This window comes from Ammodytes marinus, assembly GCF_949987685.1.
Source record: "Ammodytes marinus genome assembly, chromosome: 20".
Taxonomy (NCBI): domain Eukaryota; kingdom Metazoa; phylum Chordata; class Actinopteri; order Uranoscopiformes; family Ammodytidae; genus Ammodytes; species Ammodytes marinus.
In genome coordinates, this window is record NC_137224.1 from 10315446 (window position 1) to 10336468 (window position 21023).

Consider the following 21023-nt stretch of genomic DNA (forward strand, 5'->3'; position numbering starts at 1 on the left):
TGCGGCCGATAATCAACCAATTGAGAGTGGAGAGGGGTGCTGCCGTTGCCTGGGTTGTTGATCTACGCACGCACACACGCACATGGATTTACAGCACCAGTCCGAAGCGGATCGATAGCCTTCTCAGTTATTTTTTTACGTCGGCTTTTTTTTTTAAACAAGGGAGTGAGGCATCCTGGGATTTATCATCGCTTCGTTAGTGCCGAAATACAGCGAGGCGCCCCCTCGCATCGCTCTCTAACCTGTCCGTAACCCGTGCGAAAGTGTGTATAGTCTTGTTCATGTCTGTTTGTGTGTGTGCGTGCGATTGTGTATGTGTTGGGTATCTTGTCCGCCAGAGGGAGTGTAGGTTATACTTCTTGTGTATGCATTTGATTGCTGTGCCAGCTTTTAATTAGTAGTACGTGACTGTGGGTGATTGTTTCTACTAGAGCTTGTAGGTGCTTGTGCATTAGTTAATGTTTTATGGTTGTGCATGTAAATATATAGGGCACTTTGTCCTTACTTAAGATGCCCAGCATTTATTGTGAACCACATCCCCTTCCTCGTATATGCCCTAGTATCATTTCACCACCTGTTTGACCTCCCAAACGCCCTAAGAAACGGAAAAAAAGCTCCAGCAGGATGAGTGAGCGTTCAGGTGCAAGTACTCTAGCAGCCATGACGCTGGAGGAGCCAGGGGATGAACAGGCATCTCCCAGAGCCCAGGGCCCTCTCCGCTGTGGCCCCTGTGCTGTGTGGCCTCGCCAGCAGACTTGGCTGTGTGCCGTGCCCCTGGTAATGGGCTTTGTGGGACTGGGACTAAGTCTCATGCTGCTGAAATGGATCGTGGTGGGGTCTGTCCAAGACTATGTTCCCACTGATCTGGTGGATCCTAAAGGTAGCATTGGACAGGACCCTATATTTCTCTCCAAACCCAGTGCCATGCCCAAGGGGCCCGACATTCCCACCGCCACCACCACTTCAGCTGCCTCTACCACAGCACTGGTGTCGACCACCACGCCGCTAGCTGCGGATGGTACGGCCCCAGCACCAAGAACTCGATCTGGGCCACCAGCGAACCACTCAGCCAATGGCAGCACTGCCAACGGAGATGGCAACCGAGCCCCACACCTTCACAATCGTGTTGGCAGCCGCGTTAGTGGGACTGTGGTCATCACCTCCACCACTCGCGCCACACGACTCACACCACCACCCAGCGGTAGGCCTAAGGAGGTAACCCCTCGTAGCACCGTTAGAAAAGGAAGCGGCGCTGGTAATGGTCGAAACGGGGCGGCCAACTCAAAGCCAGGACAGACCTCTGCTACCTTCACCACTACATCGTCCACCACAACTACAGCTACTGTGAAGACCGTCACCAAGGTGCAGCCGACCACCTCCCAGCCAGCAGCCCCGGTCAAGCCTACGTCACGCTGGACTCACGGGCGCCCAGGCAAGGGCCCGGCCACACGCCCACACCACCGCTTCAGAACACGTAAGTTCCGGTTTTATTGAGTTGTGTAAGTGAGTGCTGTTGTGTGAGGTAATCTTTGGAACCTGAGAGGGGTCTTTTTTTCTAGGTCTTTACAGCATATTGGTTTGCTACTATAGGGGCCAGCTATCATATAATTATAGAAAGAAAACATCTTTGGTCTGATCTGCTTTGATATGACTCATGGTCTGAGATATAAATTATTTCCCCTTGTATCCACATGGAAACCAGATACTCCAGCAGCTTAACATTAATCGTATTCATTAGCACAGACAGATATCAGGGGATATTCTCTCTGCATTTTCACCCCTCTCGGTTTTATCTTTCACTTGTGCATTAATCCGATATGAATATTACCTCCGGGGGAGTTTCTTTTTTCACACGCTGGTTTAAGTACGATCAAAGGCAAGGCTCCATCTAGCTAAATGTTTTTTTTATTTTGTATGTTTAAGATGTGTTTTTAAAGCATTGCAATGTGTGCTGTGACTGAGGACAGTATATTTGTCTTATGAAAAACAAATACCAGGAGCTGGTGAGGTGTCCAATTGTGGGAAAGGTTAGCTCTCACTTCCTGTCTGGAGGAATCAGATATAGCAAGGCCACACATCTCATTTAGATGAGACGATACCGGGAGCACAGTGTCGCAGGTACGGCTTTAACACTGCAGGGAGATACTGAGAGGGAGCAAGGTAAAAAGAGAAGGCTCAGTGGTGGAAATAGATTGATATTGGGATGAAGAGAAGGTTGCAAAAGGACAAGTGGCCATAGATTGGGTAGGACATAGAGAAAAGGAGGAAAGGTACTTTGAAAAACAACATGGAGCTAAAGCAGATGGAGAATGCAGAAAGCACAACAAAGCGGGAGGATGAAGGGTGGGAGCTGGGAGTACAAAGAGAAGGCAGATGGAGTGGGCTAAACGATGGAAAGGCTTGAGGTAGATGGAGGGTACAATGCAGGGGAGCTGTGAATTTTGCATATTTAGCATTGTGGCAAGAGGGGATACTTCCTGATTATTCGTTCTACATTGCAAGTCTTTTTTTTTTTTTGGGGGGGGCATTTTGCATGCTTTATTGATAGTTCAAAGAGACAGATTAAACGGGGTAGAGAGGTGCAATGACATGCAGAGAACGACCACGGGTCAGACTTGAACCGGGTCGATGTGAGGAGGAATGCGACTCGAGAGGGGGGGGGGGGGGGTGACTGTCCAACCACTACAACACCACCTCACCTTGCAATTCTTAAACATCACGAGTTAAGCTTTTTTTTCTAGACGTGAGTGGGGCAGTGTGAGTGTGATCAAAGAGTAGAGTATAGTACTGACATTGTATTTTCCTGAAACACTGTATTGGATTTACCTGTCAGCTTTGATTTAAGTCTCACTTTTGTTTCACAATCATCCATACAGTGGCATATTCATCTTAGCTTCTTACAGTTGTACCATTGCAAAATATGAGCTGAATGGTTTTATCACGGGGGTGATTTATGAAAGAGCCAGTTTCCCTTTTGTTTATGTTCCTTCTCTCAAAGCAGACAGCTCTAGAGGGCAATGAGAAAAACGTTAATATGAAAACTGATACCTTCATTTCTCCACATTGCTGTTATGGGTCATTGGCTCGAACAGCCGTTCCAGTTGCCTACATAATATCCTCATCTTTAAGTTGAACGCGTCAATGGCATCGATTCAAAAGACAACCGTTGATCAAGTTTCATAATTTCCTGTTCTTTACCTTAGGGCAAAACTATTTTCAGCATAGCGGAGTGGACATTGGATACTAAACCGGATGTACTCTGAGTTGCAGCTTAAGAGAACATAACATTGGCTGTGTGGTCGGCTTTACTTCAAACCAGCAATGATGGATTCCTAATGATGACAAAAGTATAGAGATTCTCTTAGACAGTCCTCCGACTCCTCCTGCAGCATAATCTGGTGCTCTAGAGTCAATTACATCATCCGCAAAACAGCTGAAAGCTGCCAAATCGGACAGCCCCCTTGTGTGAACATCAGGACACATCTGTTGTACTGTATAAGATAAAAAGGGTACTGCATTCAGAAGCCAAAGCATACCCAGTAAGTCTGCCCTCAGTTAACAAAAGCTTTTACATCCGGTATACAAGTATGCATAATGCAGAGTAGGCTGATATTTTGGCCCACTTCTGGAATCTCCCTGCATTTAGTCAATATCTGTCGGACAACAGATGTCTGCTACTACTCAAGTTTCAAATCAATAGTTTTTTTTTTAACTTAACTTTATGTTTGCAAATGTAAACCAAAAAAAAGAGAGACAACAAAAAAACCTTTATTAATCAAATTCCTTGAAGCTAGAATATACAAAAACCCATTGTAAACTTGAAACTCTGTTCCCTTTTCATGTTGTGCCAAAACATCACCATGGCAGCAAGCACAAAAGCCCTATGGTAACCATTGGTAATAATTGATGTAAATGGTCTTTTTTTGAAAAATTACTATTAGTATCTTCAGAACAAATGTCATTTAAACAGCTAGATACATCGCCAGAAAGTAATGGCATTGTCACTAGGGTTGCTGGACGGGTCCCGGGATTTCGGGATTCCCGTGAAATGAGTCAGTCCGGGAGTACCGGAAATTGGCCGCGGGACCCGTCCTCCCGTTTTTTTTTTTTTTTCGTTTTTTTTTGAGGGGGGATATTTTTTTTAATAAGCTAAAATGAATAAAACAAAGGCTACACAATATTTTGTGTGAAATGTATTTTTTAGACAGGCAGGCATACGAAATACCAGCGCCTCTACAATACTGAAAGTGCTGTGTCCGAGGAAGAGTCTGATGATACCCAAGAATATGCGTATCAGCCAGAGCCAAGCGAGCAGACGATGACCCAGAGCCTTACTGCACATCTGCAGCAGGCAGTCATTAGCCTTGTTAGAGATGTCGCCGTCTTGCTCAGACCTGCGCAATTATGACGCTCGGCTTGCTGAGCGCACAGCATTTTTGTTGTGCGCTCAGCAAGACGGGCTTCATAGTTGCGCAGGTCTGAGCAAGATGGCTCCAAGTCGAACGAGGCTAATGACTGCATGCAATGTCCCGAGCCAGACCAGAGGTATGGGAATGACCTCCACAAAATAATTTCAAACGAGTTTGCGCTCTTCGAGGCAACCAAAGAGCGACCCAAACACCTGCAGCAGCTCTACTCTGCACTTTCCACCATACAGCCGACGTCCGTGGAAGAAAGAGCGTTCTCGGTGTGCGGTCAGTTCGTGACAAAGCTCAGAAACAGGCTGAGCAGTGTCTCTTGAAGTCACACTTCATGAAAGTAAAAGAAAGGAAAGCTGGAAAGTAATCTTGCTTAGCGTGTCAGTTTGAATAGGCTGTTAGTTCTGTCATGTCTTATTTCACACGTTAAGAGCAATCGGTAGTGCATTTTTTGTTATTTGCCTATCCTTTGGAAAATATTCAATTTAAACTGATTTCGTTCATAGAAATAAAAATAGATTGTTTGAAATACATTTGTTCGCCAAACACCGTTTTTTGGCCATGTTTTGATATTGAACCTCTGTGAAACATATTTCGTATTTTCTTCATAAAAACACCGTTTTCAATAGGCCTATTTAACTTCTGGAAAATATTTTGCCTAATTTGAATGGCTTTTCTTCATGTTATTTAAGTAGAAATAAAACGTGATGTAATATAGCCTTGTTCTGCTGCATTTATTTATCTATTGGCATTGATTTAGTCCCATTAAAGTAGTATTAAAGGGCAATAATGGTTTCAACGGGAAATCCCGGGAAATCCCGTGAGGAGCTCTGAAATCCCGGGATTTGAAAAGGGGCCATTTCGGGAAATTTCAGCAACCCTAATTGTCACTGCTATTGTTAATAATCCATAGATCCAATGTAGGATTGTGATCAGTCTTATATCAGTTAGGGCTTGTTGTAGGGGATGTCATGTCGTAATGACACACTTAGCTTTTTATTACGTGTATGTCAAGATATTTTAGATATCTAAGTATAATGATGAAGGGATCTGACAGGATGTTGCTTTTTCAGGTGACATTTTACAATTCAGCCTTTCAATCAACTCTGCAGCTTTCTCTGCAGCTTGGCTGTATCAAGCTTAAAGTGATAGTTGTGCGATTGCAGTTTTTTTTGCAACAAGTGTAATTGTACACACAAAATGTTTGACTGATGATGAAACACTCTGTAATATATGGCCTCATGTGCACTTGTCTATACCAATAGCCAAGCCATCTCATATTTTATTTTATGTTATATGCTAATGCTTTCATATAGTTTGAGGTTGAATCTGGACTGCGTAAAGGAGGCAGTAGTAGCATGATTTTCCCCCTACACTTTACTCATTGCTGTCGCTCTTGCTGTTTGGTGAAGATCTAAATGAATCCTATGGGTCCTAGGAGAAAGACAATCGGCCCATTGGGGATAATGATATATTCTATCTATCCCTTTATTATTTTTTCCCTTCCCCTTTCTTCATCACTCCATTCCCCCCCCCCCCACGGTTATTGTGTCCCCTCTCTGTCATTGTACTCCTCCTCCGTCTATTTTTGCTTTTGCTTTTGTGCTTTCTATCTCCTTTACACATTAGCTCCTCGGCTCATATTCATGAGCATATGGGCAAACCCAGAAAAAACTGGCACACTTGTGAACACAAAGACGAGCATCTAGTGTGTGTGTGTGACTATACTCATGAATCTATCATCTTTTTATTTTTTAAATCTTAAATCTTAGGCATATTACATATCCGACTCCACATAGAAGACCCATTGGCTCAGAAGTAGGGAAATAATCAGCGAATGGAGCAGTGATCAATGAATGCCTGTTGGAAAAGCATGGGGCACTGTGGTTGGCTCAGGGCCCATCGCGCTCTTCTCTTCCTTGTAAGGAGTCTTACTTAGTGAAGTGTGGTTGTAATTCCATGCACATCTCACTAGCCTGATTTCAGACTCTAGAATCGCCCGCCACATTAGAATTTGTGTCAAGTGATTCAAAGGTCTGGTGTTGCTCTTCAATCGAATCAATGCCTTTTTTAGACTGTTTGGGGAAACAAAGGAGTCAGTCAGTGCCTTTTTATAGGTGGGATTCATTTTGGGTGCCAGACACAGCCATCAAGGCTTCTGTAAATCAAATGACTGAAACAACAACAACCATTAAATCAGAACAGCTGTGCACTGAAGGCATTGAAAGGGAAAGAAAAGATGAAAATATGTTGCTGTTCCGCCCATGGGTTTAATTTATCATTTAGTTTATTTGGCACTTAGGAAAATGGATCGACAGGATTCATTGCTTGTAGTTAGTCCTACATAGACATCAAAACCAATTGTGTAAAGTTTTCACTTTTTGGTCTATTCAGTAAACCAAGTGTCAATTCTTGATCTTGGTTAAAAGGTTTACGACTGACTTTGTCCAGCACGTCAATCCTGACTTCAGTCTGCCCTGGCTCACTAATGCAGTTTTTATGTTGCCTTAGTAAATGACGTCAAGCGGATGGATACTTCTGTAAACAGTGATTGGTCGAGGCAAAAAAAAACTCCCTCCCAAACAGAAAGCAGCTTAACGGGAGGCAAATGTTAAGCTGAATACTGGGGCGGTAAAGGGAAGGGCATTTGAGTTTGAATTACAGACTAGCGTTAAAAAAGTGATGAAGGCAAAGGCCAGTCGGATATTGTGCCGCAGCAGATTTTTTTTTCCCTGGATAGGAATACACAGGGGAGCGACCCAGACAACCGTTTTCCCTGATGTCACAGAAAATAACCCGAAATGGATGTATTTCCTGACACGCATGTCCCCATTATTTTAGTTTTGTTTGTTTCCCTCCCCCCCAACTATTACACACGCAGCTTGCACAAAGTACTACTGTAGGACCAGTGAAGCGTGTAAGGTGGATTAAAAACAAAGATATAAATCTAGTTTCTCCCTTTCTCTATCTCCAGGGAGGTCAGGCTCAGATTTGCCAGGCTGACTCTAAGGCCCCTCTGTCTCTCCTGACACACTCTGCTAGTTTGTTGCGGCTGGCCCAAACAGGACTGTTTCAGCTGTGTGTGTGTGCGCGCAGCTGCACCGATTTACAAATATCTGCATAGTTAGGGAGCATAGTTACTTTGTCTCTGCAAAGTAACATTTTAACCTGAACTGCTCCTTGGTCTTAGCTTGTGACATGCTGAAAGTCTCAGAGGAGTAGCTTGACGGTCCAATTTGATGTTAAGGTTTAAGGTTCTTTGTTTATTTTCTACTTACGTGCATAAAAAAAACGAAATACCGTTTCTCCTGTCCAACACAGCGCAAAACAGACAAACATTAGACCCAGTTTGCGGTATGAAAATGTTCACGTATAATACATTGTTTTGTTTTGTTTGGCATCAGTATAAAATGACCAACAAAGCAGACACACACACACACACACACACACACACACACACACACACACACACACACACACACACACACACAATATGTTGTGTGCGTTCGCAGTTCTGATGGCTTGGGGAAGAAAAGCTGTTGCACAGTCTGGCAGACTTTGTCCGGATGCTCTGAAGCCTCCTCCCGGATGGTAATTGTTCAAATGGGTGGTTGGAAGGGGAAGGAGTCGGCTGCTATGGACCCCGTGTAATGTAGATGTCATCTATGGCGGGCATACTTTTCTGCCGTCCTCACTATCCTCTGCAGGGACTTCAGTCCGAGGCTGTACATTACATAATTACTTAACATAATACTTGTTTTTTGCTTTAGGTGCTGGTGTGAATGAATATGAGGAAAGTACCTGTGTGAAACTACTTCAGTACAGATTTGTCTGTCAGCATAGTCTGTCTATGCATCTGCAGCTGCATTCAAGTGATTGCAACTAATAATAAATAGTATATATTTTAATTATATGCATTTTTAATCTGTTATTTCATTATCCATTTAGTGCTGGCATGAATGTTACAATACCCAAAATAAAAAGTATTCATATTTACATTGCTGGAGTAGGCATTAAAAAAACCAAGCCTTCCAACATGATGCAGTAAATGTAATTCTACTGACATAGCGAACCAATTAGCTGCTATTAGCATTTCTGTAGTGAAGGAAATTTACTTTTACAATGTCAAAACACATGCAAATAAATTACGCCGTGCAGCATTTTGCAGCGGTTGCCCTGAACAGCAAGCCAGCAAAGACACTTGACACTGACGGGCACCAATTACAAAACGGAATACATCAGTGTTATCCTGCAGACACATTATGCTAGAGTGACAGCCTAGCGAATGATTGAAATTTTGTGAGAATTGATCCCATGCCCTTTTCATTGCTAGTGCTGTGCTCTACCCACTGAAACTCACATAATCGAGAGAGAGAGAGAGCGAGAGAGAGAGAGAGAGAGAGAGAGAGAGAGAGAGCTGAAGGACAGAAATGGGGGGTGTTGGATACCAAGGGGGATAAAAGAAGACTGTCAAAAACCATGAAAGCATGCTTCAGAAGTAAGGACCCGGCTGCAAGGTAAAGGCATATACTCATCACAGTTGAGTGATTGAGCTTTGGCCAGGCATTTTTACATATCTCAAACCACCACTCTACCCGTTCTTTTGTTATCACTCCCATTTTTATGCAGATTCCCCTCGAGGTATTATCCTTATTTGAATTTTCATATATTTCATTTCAATCCTGGCACCACAATGTCTGCATGATGTATATACACTGAACTAAATCAGAACGTTATGTAAATCCGTCTAGGTTATCAGTGTATGATATGGTGTTAGTATGGTAAAGTGTGCGTGGCATGTGTGTGTGTGAGTGTGTGTTTGTTTGTGTGTTTGAGTGAGTGTGTCTGGGGAATATTTTGCTATCTGTTGTTGGACGTAAAGTTAAAAAAGAAACACTTCTACACAAATCAAATTATATATAAAATATCTTTAGGTTTTGGTCGGAAAACTAGCAATCTGATTGCTTCATTGGCCGCTGGGAAATGATGCCTGGCATTTTTATATAAAACAATTAATCGTTTTAAATGGAGAAGATAATGAAATGACTAAGTTAATTGTGGATGAAAATAATTGTTTGTCGCAGCCCCAAACCAGTGTCTCCACAACTCATCACACATTACAGTGATGAGCAATGTTGTGGAGGCAAGCCAGGGAGAAACGGGCCAGCAGTGACAGGTAAACATGAGCAGTATGCCAATGGTTTTGGACACACAGAGGTAAAACTGCCAACAAAATGTGTCATGTTGGCTTAGTGGTCCAGTGCAGAGCCTTACTGTGTAACAGCCGAGTTGGGAGCCTTGGATTGTTGTTGCTTGCCATCCTCCCTCACACAACGGACATTTGATCCTTGAGTTGAGCCTCTTAGGCAACACTTCCTCTTAGGTTATGTACATATCCCACCTCCTTCAGTTTAATTGACAGACTTTTACCATGACCAAGGCAGTGACCCTAGCCGTAACCTTTTCTAACCTTACGCACAAAGAGCTTGTTGGAGGGGGGGGGGGGGGGGGGGGTGCTAAAAGGCATTGGACCAAGTGCTTCCAGAGGGGACTTTAGCTAGGGGAAACATAAGCCCCAAGCTTCTCTGTCTCTGTGTTTCTGGTTGCTCTTTGCTGTTTTCTGTGCTCTAAGGGCAAGACCTTTCTCAAAGATACAAATAATAACAGACACACTGAAAATATCACCATGCTTAAAGAACATCACACAACCTGTTGTAATACTTTTATTGTTAATTCTCTTGAAGTCCTAAATGAAACATTATTGAGCCGGTACGGTCTAATATTACAAACAAAGTGTCCATTACATTTTATATGCATATGCCTATGCACCAGCATGCCAGTCAGCATACTGTTGCTGCTGCTGTTGTAATTATCTTATGAGGTTTATCCAATGCTTTTGAGTAGCAACAGCCAGGGGACTCATAGATTGTCGGAGGAGAAGCTTGCCTACTGTTAGCACTGCATGAGGCCATCTTAGGGCTTCTTAATGTCACTGTGTGATTTATGTAGACAAAATGTCCACCGGGAGGTAGCAAATAGAAGAAGAGGTGCGGTGCGTGGGAGGTAGGGGCTGAAATACTAATGTATGGGAAAAGAAACATGGAATATGTGTTGCCGGAAGTGTGAATAATTGATGAAGCTTCCCTTTTATAGTGCTTGAGATGTCCATATAGTATAGGGTTGTACTGTACGGTAGCTGGCCTTCAGTCAAAGGCAAAGGCACTTATTAGCCATAAGTGACTTTTCATAATATTAGTGTTTTACGGACACAATCGCTCCAATTTAAGATTCACATTTAGCCTTTTATTTTGATAATCTATTTTCCCACAGAGTTAATGATTGCTAATGTTTCCACTGAGAAATAAAGGTGTTCCTAGCCCGAGGAAAGAAATAATCCTAATTAGAAGTAAACAGTGGAATCGTTATTGTCTTCGAACATGACTCCCCTGCTTTATGTCTTTCCAAATTGGAAGAAATGGAGGGTAGAGAACAATTTTAAAGACTTGGTCTAGTGGTGGTGGTGATGTCTGTGTGTGTGCTGTGGGAGTACTCACTAATTTACTCATTTTAATCACATGCTGTCATGCCTGCTTGCCCGCAAGTTTGCCTTGGTGTTGCAGTTTAGGAATGGATACTTGGTATTGGCCAGCTTTTGATCCAGAGACCTACATTCATTCATTCATTCATTCATTCATTCATTCATTCATTCATTCATTCATTCATTCATTCATTCATTCATTCATTCATTCATTCATTCATTCATTCATTCATTCATGTGCAGATAACACAGTGACTTGCTGATAGCTCAAGGGGTACTGAGATATAGCAGTGGATGTGGCAGCGCAGAGAGGATTACAGTTCATCATATCTGATCTGAGTCTGTTTGATCCCAATATTGAATTACGGACCCTGCAGGGTCCCTGGTTCCGTTATCAATTTGCAAATGAAGAACGCAGAAAAGGATGGGGAGGGGGAGATGGAGGTGGGTGTGTGGCTTTGAGGCAGGTTTTGGTACAGCCATTTATTTATTCTTTTTTTTCTTCAAGGGACTGCAAGTGGCATCACAACTACAGCACTGTGTGTGATTTAGGTTTCATGGAGCTTGAGTTCTTCCCTATTCAGTTGGATATACGGTCGCATTCAGGAGGGATTACAGCTAGTGGCTGCATAAAGCCTTCATTAACCATTATAAAAACATATTTATGGCCCACATATCTTTTAAAGCAACATTCTAAAAGCTGCACAAGGGGTTATAAAGCGAGAGCACTGTGTGTAAGATCATAAGCAACTGTGGTATATGGTGTTTATGAAATGTATTACTGTTACACTTGTTTCTTAAACAGATAGCCACAATGTTCATTTAAAACTTGCAGGTATTTTATTGGTTTGAAAAGGACCCTTTGCTGTTGTAAAGTGAAATTTAGACCGTGTTGCATTAATCCTCCAAACCTCTCCTAAGCTGTATAGTCACAACCATCAAACGAATGTATACACGGTATGTGGAACATGATTTCTCGCTAGCCTGGTTTTCACATATCATCTGGGTACATGACGAGCCTGCAGGAGAAGTGTGGATTGCGGAGGTTGCAGCAGTTGGACTGATTCACCGCAATGTGTGGCCTGCTGCCACCCCCAGTGACAGGAAATGTGCCATGGTGCCCTGCTTGAGATGGAGAGGCTTGTTGTGGCATGTAGAGGTGGAGGTGGAGACGGAGGTCACCTCTCTCTCTCTCCTCCTCCTTTTTTAAATTCTCATCCTCCTTTCCTCTATTTTAAGGCTCCCTCTTACCTCTCCCACTACTCTCTGTTTTTTTTGTGGGCTCTCTTCATTCACCTCACTGAATACCGGCAAATGAAAGCTCTTATCTTAGGGAGAGTACTGGAAGAGATAAGAGTATCATTCATCATTCCTTATTCGCTTTTGTCGCTGCTTCCTACAAAGACATCCCAAGGTGCTCCTACATTTTCATAATTACGATGCTTTTTTCATTCAGGCCTTAGTGTTTTAAGTTCTCCATCTTATACTGAATAGTAAGGCTGCACAGGTGAAACATTCCTAGTTATTCTTACTGCTCAGTACCATGCATACTCATTTGCATTCATGTCTTTCTGCACCTGATTGAGGGTGTCATATGGGATCTTAGCTAAATTATTCAATTGATCTGTTATTTAGTAAAGCATTACATAATGGTAGCATGTCATGCCACAAATGCAAAGTGGAGGAATAAGCAGATTTTCCTAACAAATACAATTACAACCCTAATAGGAGCTGGTATATTTTCACATTTAAAATGACAAGCGTATATGCCCACTCACTTTAAAAGGCAGACATTTTTGAATGCATTGTCCTACCTCAGAACTCTTTTCTTCTTGGTCGTAGCTGAAAGTAAATTCCCCATGGACTTCCCTCCCACTACATGTTTAAAGCATGACTTCTAAGAATGTCTCAGATAATGTCCTGAAAATGAAATAACACATCCTTTGAGAAAGGGGTTTCCTTTTCAGACGCCGCTGTTGTTAAGACTCCTAAGAAAAAACAACTTAGACAGTGAGATCTATTTTCCATTTCAAACATTCATTTCATAAGAAATAAAAACCTTATCCGTGACTTTCTGTAATACTGTCGCCAGAAACGTTTCAGTTCTGATTCTGCTCGAAGTTTTCGTGCTTGGAGGACATTTTATGTCAACAAGGCTGCCTTAGTAACATGCTTTGCTGCCTTCCATAACAAATCCATGAAGAGGCTGCAGGCTTTGTATTCAGCATTCTGCTGCTAGACCTCTGATCAGAACTAAAAAGAAAGAGCCTATCGTTCCAGTTAAAGTGGAGGGATATTTTAACACAGTGTGTTTTGAAAGAGCACTGGCTCCATGTATCATTAAGACCTTACTCACTGAAACTACTTTTTTGTTTTATAGATACAACTTTTAAGTGACTTTTTAAGAGGTGCAGCATACACTATAAATCTGTTATTTTACGTTGTCCATGATCAATCTGATCTTACGCTGTGCATTTGTTCTGGTGTTGAGCAGCAGAAAAAGAGCTTTTAAACTATTCTAGCTGTGAAATACCATTTCCGAGGATATTTTAGACACCACTTCAGCGGGGTAGATAAAGAAAGAAGAAAAAAAGATCATCTTTCTACTTTTCATTTCACTTGCTACGTTCCAATGTCTCTGTACCTCTTTTTAAAGATTATTTTTTGGCGTTTTTATTTGACGGATTTGAAAGGGCCAGTGTTGAAATGGGGCAAAGAGGGGAGAACATGCAGAGAACCGAGCACAAGTCTGATTATAGCCTGGTCTGCTGCGAAGAGGACTGAGCCTCTAGGGCAGGGGTGTCAAACTCTGGCCCGCGGGCCAAATCTGGCCCGTTTCAATATTTAATCTGGCCCGCGAACCAATTCGGCAATTCCATTCAATTTGGCCCGCGAAAAAAAAAAAAAAAAAAATTATCATGATTTTTTTTTTTTTTTTTTCCTCATGTGGAGCCTGTGCCATGTTGGCACGTCGCACACGCTCCCAACCGTTAGGACACTCGCACAGCTTACCACTAGGAATGTCTGCTGAAAGTTCCACAGCTCAGGATTTTAAGCCATGAATTGATTAACTTGCATTGAAGAAAAGATGTCAGTTTTCTAATGGCTGTAAATAGGCCAATCTATGGGGCTAAATAGCATGCTAATATGATGATTGATTGTGTCAACTGTCTAAGGATGAATGCTAACATTATCTGGTTTCTAACTTTTGCCTGAAGTTACAATATAGCTCACTGACTAACGTTAGATAGCCGCTGATTGCCCACCCCTTTTGTTTCCAATGGTGGCTTTGCATTTCATTACCAATGTAAAGTGTCATAAATAGTTAACACTGGTGCTGGATCATGTTTCCTATAAAAAAATAAAATAAAAAAACGTGATATGTTTTGAATGTGCAGAAAGTTTTGAAAAATCCAAGAGAAAACATATTGTGGCTCAATCCAGAATGCCTGAGAGCCTTACTGCATTATAGTCCTTTATAATTGTTTCACCAGGAACCTGAATGTTGTCTTTTCCTTTACAAAAATAAAGACATTTAAAATAAAGACATTTCCACAATAAATTGACGCAGAAAAGGCACAGAAAACCAAAACAAAAAAATCCACCAGAATACAGGAAATTAAGTGTTTGACGCACAAAAATTTCTGGGGGAGCACCCCCATACCCCCCACATATAATTTGTCCCCCAAAATATGTAAACAAAATCTAGCCTATGCCTCGTATGTACGCAGGTTATATACCTAGATATGTTGTTTAAGTTTTGGATTAAAAAGAAGGCATGTCAGTAAGCGACATGTCTGGCCCTTCGTGTGATTATCATGTCGTAATTCGGCCCTTTGTGAAAATGAGTTTGACACCCCTGCTCTAGGGGGACGCTTTAACCCCTACACCACGAGCACCCCCTCTGTACCTCTTTTTAGACATGAATTGCTTTTGATGAGGCTCAGCCAGAGTTCCATCGGGAAGACCCACTAATTGCAGTCTCTCTCTTCTTGCAATTTCTCTCTCAGCTGTCATTTCAGTCTAATGCGACCCCTGCTCCACCCCATTCATCTACAGTCCTCATCGCAATCAATGCCCATTGGCGCATCTACTCACAGTACCCTGTACTCGTCAGTAGTCCTGCTCCACTTCAATATATCTCTTCACCAGGATCTGTATCTAGCTTCCATCAGCCTGGGGTTTCCTGCACAACCCATGGCTTCGCTTCCCACGTACAATATTTTTATGAGGGGGTTCTATGTGTAGATATAATGTATTCGTATTAATGAAATATACTAGAGATAGAGATATACTTTTAACTTCAAATAGGCTTCAAATATTAAGACACATCCTGCTTGGGTTTTTGAAATACTTTTGTTCCTTGAAAGATGGCATACTGCAACTTGAAAAGTAACAGTAGATTATTATTCTTCCGACACATTTATTTTCAAACACTGTGTCAGAAGCCCCTGGTGTGCTGATCATGGCATTGATGAATAGGGAGAGAGGGAGCCCGAGTGGCGAGGCACACGTAGACAGAGATCGACTAAGGTCCCCTCATGTTATTTTCCTGGGGCCACACACAGCTTGTCTCATGTGGTAATCCATGCATGGTAAAACCTTATCCATGGGGATAATGTCAACTCACTCCCGAAGATAACAAGACAAAAGCCTTTGCATAGCTCTCACTCCAGAGTGTGTGTTTTGTACTCCCCTAATCTGCCATCTTACATGGCTCTGTTCTATGGATTTGTTGCCTCAGCTTGCCGATTAACACAAACATGCACAAACTGCGTAGACTTTTGCACCGTTGCTTTCCATTTGAGGAAGATGGTGAACAGAAATTACATTGATTTCATATAAACAATTATTTGTTCATTTCAACTACATCAAGTGGACCTTTTCTGTTTGGGTAAACACTATTGCAAACATATGGTTGAAGGCTGCACTAGAACAGTGTACAGTCAGTGGAGCTCCATCTGTTCTTGTACAGCACATCACCAGTAGAATCGATGTGGAGTACACACATTTATCAGACGTCATGTTTTCCCGTATTAAATATTATTTCAGCCTCAGATTTAAGTGTACCAAGTGTTTGGTTTCATTCCTCATGGCACTCATGGATGTTTGATTACTCATGCTTGCAAGTTGATTGAAATAAGTGGCACGAGTGGAGAGTTACTTTAAGTAGCCTGCAGTGCCGCTGTGTTAAATGGAGGAGCCAGCTGTCAATTATCCTTGCGTAAAAGTGTGTGCATGCGACTTACCTTTTGGGCATGTGTCTATCTGCAAGTGTGGAACCTTGTAGTTCTTCGGGAGCCCAGTGTAAGGATCAAAAGATCATAAAAGGACGGTTGGCGGGGGTGTAGTTCAAGCTCAAAGTGGCCTTAGAGATCCAAGGTTTAAGAACACTGAATCTTCACCAGGCTGAAAGAGCATCCATCACATTAACACCCAACCCCGTCAGACAACTCAGTGAATTATATATTGAAAGTTCTCCCCGAACATCCAGGCACAGACATCTTTCTCTCTGCCTCTCCCTTCCATCTGATGTGCTGCATTGAATCATTGATAGGACATCCACAACAACAGCACTCCTCCCTATAAAACACCTGTCACAGACTGCCTGAAAAGGAATACAACCAAAAGCGAGATATGGAATCTGTTTTGATCTTTTGAATAGAGAGTATGCGGCAAAACATTGCCTATTGCGTTGCAAGGTTAGGTCGTTTTAGCGTGGTATCGTCCGTCAGTTGAAGTTTGGTCCTTTAACCCAATAATAACTTACTTCCAACATGAATTCTCAAAATCATCATGACATTCACCTCTGGCTGTGCATCCCCAGTGTGCATTCTCCTTTTTTGTATCTATACTACGTACTGAGGAAATGGAAACACAAAACCCTATTATGCATTTTCCATGATGCTTATTAATGGAACAGAATAAAGGGTTCGGTGCTTGTGAGACACTGCCGTCGAAGGCACTAATATGCACTCCTCTCTAAGCCATAAAGTATACTCTTTGATGCCAGCTGGAGACAGGGATGCTTCAGTGATATGATGGAATATTTTAGTGCCGTTATGGGAAAGCGTTCGGTTGGGGTTGCCTCTGTCCGTCAGTTTTCCCCTTACCCCCTTATATTAACTTAAGCTTTAAAGCCTCAGCCGGGTGCCCAAGTGACTATTTTGCATGTTGTTACTCCCAACCGCCTGTTTTACAAAAAGGACTGCATTCCCTCTGAATTTGCGGGGAATTTGTCTGAGTGTGTAAGGCTGGTATGGGACTGTCTTTGGTTTTGGAGGTTTAGTGAAGATGAGGCTGATTCTCCTGCCAGAAGGAGTCTTTGGAATTACAGAGAATAATGAAGATTAAGCTGACTTGGTGTACTGGGGAAGATTGGAGGTTCAGTGTGTAAGATCAATGTATGGAGGGAACTTGAGATATATAATGGTGAGGGCAGACATATTTCCTGTTTCGCAGAAGTGGTAACCGTCTTGATTAAAAGAGCCCACATTTCTCAGAGTGGCCACGTCGAGGCTTGATCAGATAAGCAACTAAAGCAAAAAGCATAATTCATGGCCTTCCATTTGGCAAAGGGCTTGGGAGAGTTTGAAGTTGTTGGGTTTCAGAAAAGAAACAGCAGCATCCCTTTTAAAACATTAATAAAATTAGTTTTGTGCTTAACTTGCGGCTTAAGTCTGTGGTTGATGTTAAGTATTAATGTTTACCGGTCATTCATCTCAATTCACTGGATATTGTTTCCATCTGTACTCAATAGATCTTATGCAAAATATACAGTATGTAATACAAGTAAGCCTGTGCTTTTGTGGTCACATTAAGGCTAACGCCATCAAACACTGGGCCTAAGTCAGAAAATAGTCCTGCACTTGTTCTTTGGTAATCCACAACAGCTGGTGTGTGTGTATGTGATAGATATAATGTGTGTGTGTGTGTGTGTGTGTGTGTGTGTGTGTGTGTGTGTGTGTGTGTGTGTGTGTGTGTGTGTGTGTGTGTGTGTGTGTGTGTGTGTGTGTGTGTGTGGTTGTGTGGGACAGAGAGGGGAGATAGCAGGGCCAGATGGGTCCAGCTGTGGATCTGGTGGCCTAGATAAAGGATATATGGGTGCCACCACCTTCATGAGATGCCAGCAGAACATTAAGAGTAGTAGGTGTTAAACGCTTTGAAGGCTCTGTTGGACCAGGACATCCAGTGGAGGGAGCGCTCATTAGGAGCTGAGTTGTTTTTATGAAGTCCATTATGAAGCATATCAAATATTGACCACCTTACTGTTGCATCTGTGTCTCTTGATGGTTACAATGGCCATTAGTACTTAAGTATATCAATCTGGGAACTGTAATTGCATACAACGCTTTTCGTGTTTGTTATCAATCGACGTTGTTTTTTGAATGGTTCATTCATTGTTTAGTATAGTTCTCAAAACAATGTGAAATTGACCATCACATTTTCCAAAGTGAGGTTCAAAACACAAAGATATTCAATGTTCAATCATATTAGAACTGCAACTTATGTTTTTATTTTCTTTAATGTTTAATCTGTGGTGTATCTTTTTTGATTAATCCTTCATGACAACTTACACAAGTCCAAAACCAAAGGGTATTCAGTTTTATATTTATAAGAAAAACTAATACACTGCTGCTACTTTATGATGAGCAACAACAGCAATTCTTCACAAATAAACCAGATACTGTGCAGCATTTTTTCACTATTTTCACTTTAACAGGTGTGAAACATTATCATTCAAGTTGAAACAATTCATTTTGGCGATTGATTAATCAACTTTTTGTTTTACCTCTTAATAATGTAAAACACATACTTTCTGAAAATCCTCATATTAGAAGCGGGAACCAGCAAATGTTTGCCCGATAAAGCATTTGGACATCAACATGAGTATGCCTGTTAAATGAACAACTAATTGATTAATTCTCCTATCATGTCTTAACTCTTAGCTTTATGTGTGTGGGAAAATATGGGAAAATTGTAGCAATTCTCATTTAGAATTTCACCGGGTGGTGGTGCTTGCGGCCTGTAGCGGCCATTTCAAGGAAAACCTTAGCACACAGCCCACTCCCACACAAACACTTAAATGGCCATTATGAAGAGAGGGGAAGAGGACGTTGCTGGCCTGCAGAGAAGCCGGGGGTGAGGAAACCAGCCTCTGTCCTTTTTCCAGGCTACTCTAGGACACAGAAAGAGCCTTCACCGGCACCCCAGGGAGAAGGAAGACAGATTAATGCAGGGGCTTTAATATTTCAGATGAAAACGTATTACTGCTCTCTCTCTCTCTCTCTCTCTCTCTCTCTCTCTCTCTCTCTCTCTCTCTCTCTCTCTCTCTCTGGCTCAGTGAAGGGAGCCCTGAATATCCCCTACTCTCTGCCTGCTCTGCCCTTACGTCTTCCTCTCCGGCTATGAGCATGAATGTGTTATGCTGAGAGCTAGAATTCCCCGTCCAAAGCTCCTCTGTCTACTCATTGTGACAGGAAGTGGTAGATCAGCAAGAGACGCATCTAAATGAATTGTGGAGTGTGTGTTTTTGTGTGTGTGTGGGTGGGTGGCTTTTATCTATCTATCCATCCATCCATCCATCCATCCGTACATTTGCACTGAAAGCGCTTGACCTTGTAAACAACCCTCACTATTTCACCATTGGTAACATGTTTTATCTGTATATCCCTTTGGATAAGATGCACCGTAATGTTGTCCACTTATGTCCGGGCAATGAAAACCTATTTTAGAAGAAGAGGAAAAAACACACCCAGCGGCGCTTTATAGGTCAGTATATAGCCACTGTCTTCAAGCACCGAGACAATCCAGTGTGATCAAATATCTTAATCGGATCTGGTGGCATCTATCCTGGCTTAAGAAAGAAGAAAAGAAACATCTCATATATTACAGCATGCATAGGTTTTCCAACATTTGTCCTGAAAAGAAAATCCTGTCTAAGAAGATTAAGACAGACAAACCCTCTCCACATGTGTGTGAACGAACAGACCACATAAAGGATCTCCATGGACACACAGGCTTACAGGACATGTCATTAGGCGTCTCCTAAGGGATGAATTATGCATAGAGCTTTTAGAGAATGATGGGGGGAGTGTATAGCATCTGATTGCCTTATTTAATGACAGTAATGTAATAACCAGATATTTTTCTAATGCTCTAAGTAGCTCTCTGTTACAGATTTGTGGTAACAGATGCTGACAAGAAAGCAAGATGCATGGATGTATGAAAATAACTTTCCCTGTATATCCAAGCACTGTTCCCTTAGGCTTGGTTTAATGTTGCACCTAACAAGTCCATATTTAGCTATTGAAAAGAAAAATATTAGCAGCTGAAATGCTTCCTGACGCACAAGTCTGAACCCGGATGCTTCCGTTTTGAAGTACAATCGCTATTTGCCTCCACTCTATCCCATGTAACAGCCATCCATGCAGGAGAGGGTGCTTGTGTGTGTGTGGGGAATACCCCCACAGGGTGTTTCGGGTCAAACCCTGGGTCGCCTCCCGATTACTGTCTCCTCCTGGCCCAGTAGACCTCCAGAGGGAGATCACAAGTTCAAGTTACTCTACTGCTAAATCTTGTATTTTCTGCTCCTTTCAATCAGGTGCTTGGGTTGGCAGCTTCATTTCTGCGCTCAATGTTATTTTATTTATTTATTTATTTTCTTCTGGAAGCGTTCAGTTGACGCACACTATTTAGATGTCATGAGGCTGCCCGAGGCTGTTTCGTGTGAAAATTAGGTTCTCTTCCTCCCGCTCTTTCCTCCTCGCCTCCACAGCTGCACATGTGACACACACAAAAGCGCACACGTGCACACCTAGGCGCACAGGAAGAACATGCTTCCATCCATAAAAAAGAAAAACGCAGGTTAACTCACTCCTGCTCTTTGTCTCCCTCAATCTATCCAATTCTCTCTCTCTCTCTCTCTCTCTCTCTCTCTCTCTCTCTCTCTCGCTCTCTCACACACCTCTGCAATTCGTCTCCCAAGAGGCCTACTGCCTCTCTCAAAGCAGTGTGCTAATGTGCTGATGTGTTGACACACGCCTTCCCCCTTGTTTCACGCTATT

At 42.4% G+C, this 21023-nt stretch overlaps 1 protein-coding gene across 1 annotated transcript in view; it reads left to right on the forward strand.

Annotated features, from left to right (window-relative positions):
• Positions 1-624: 624 nt before the first annotated feature.
• The window catches only part of nrg3b (neuregulin 3b), a gene marked incomplete at both ends in the record, with an annotated part of 188821 nt that continues 168422 nt past the window's right edge, over positions 625-21023 (forward strand). Inside the window, one exon of the mRNA XM_080048466.1 lies at positions 625-1474. Coding sequence (XP_079904592.1) covers positions 625-1474 — 850 coding nt within the window. The remainder of the gene's footprint in view (positions 1475-21023) is intronic.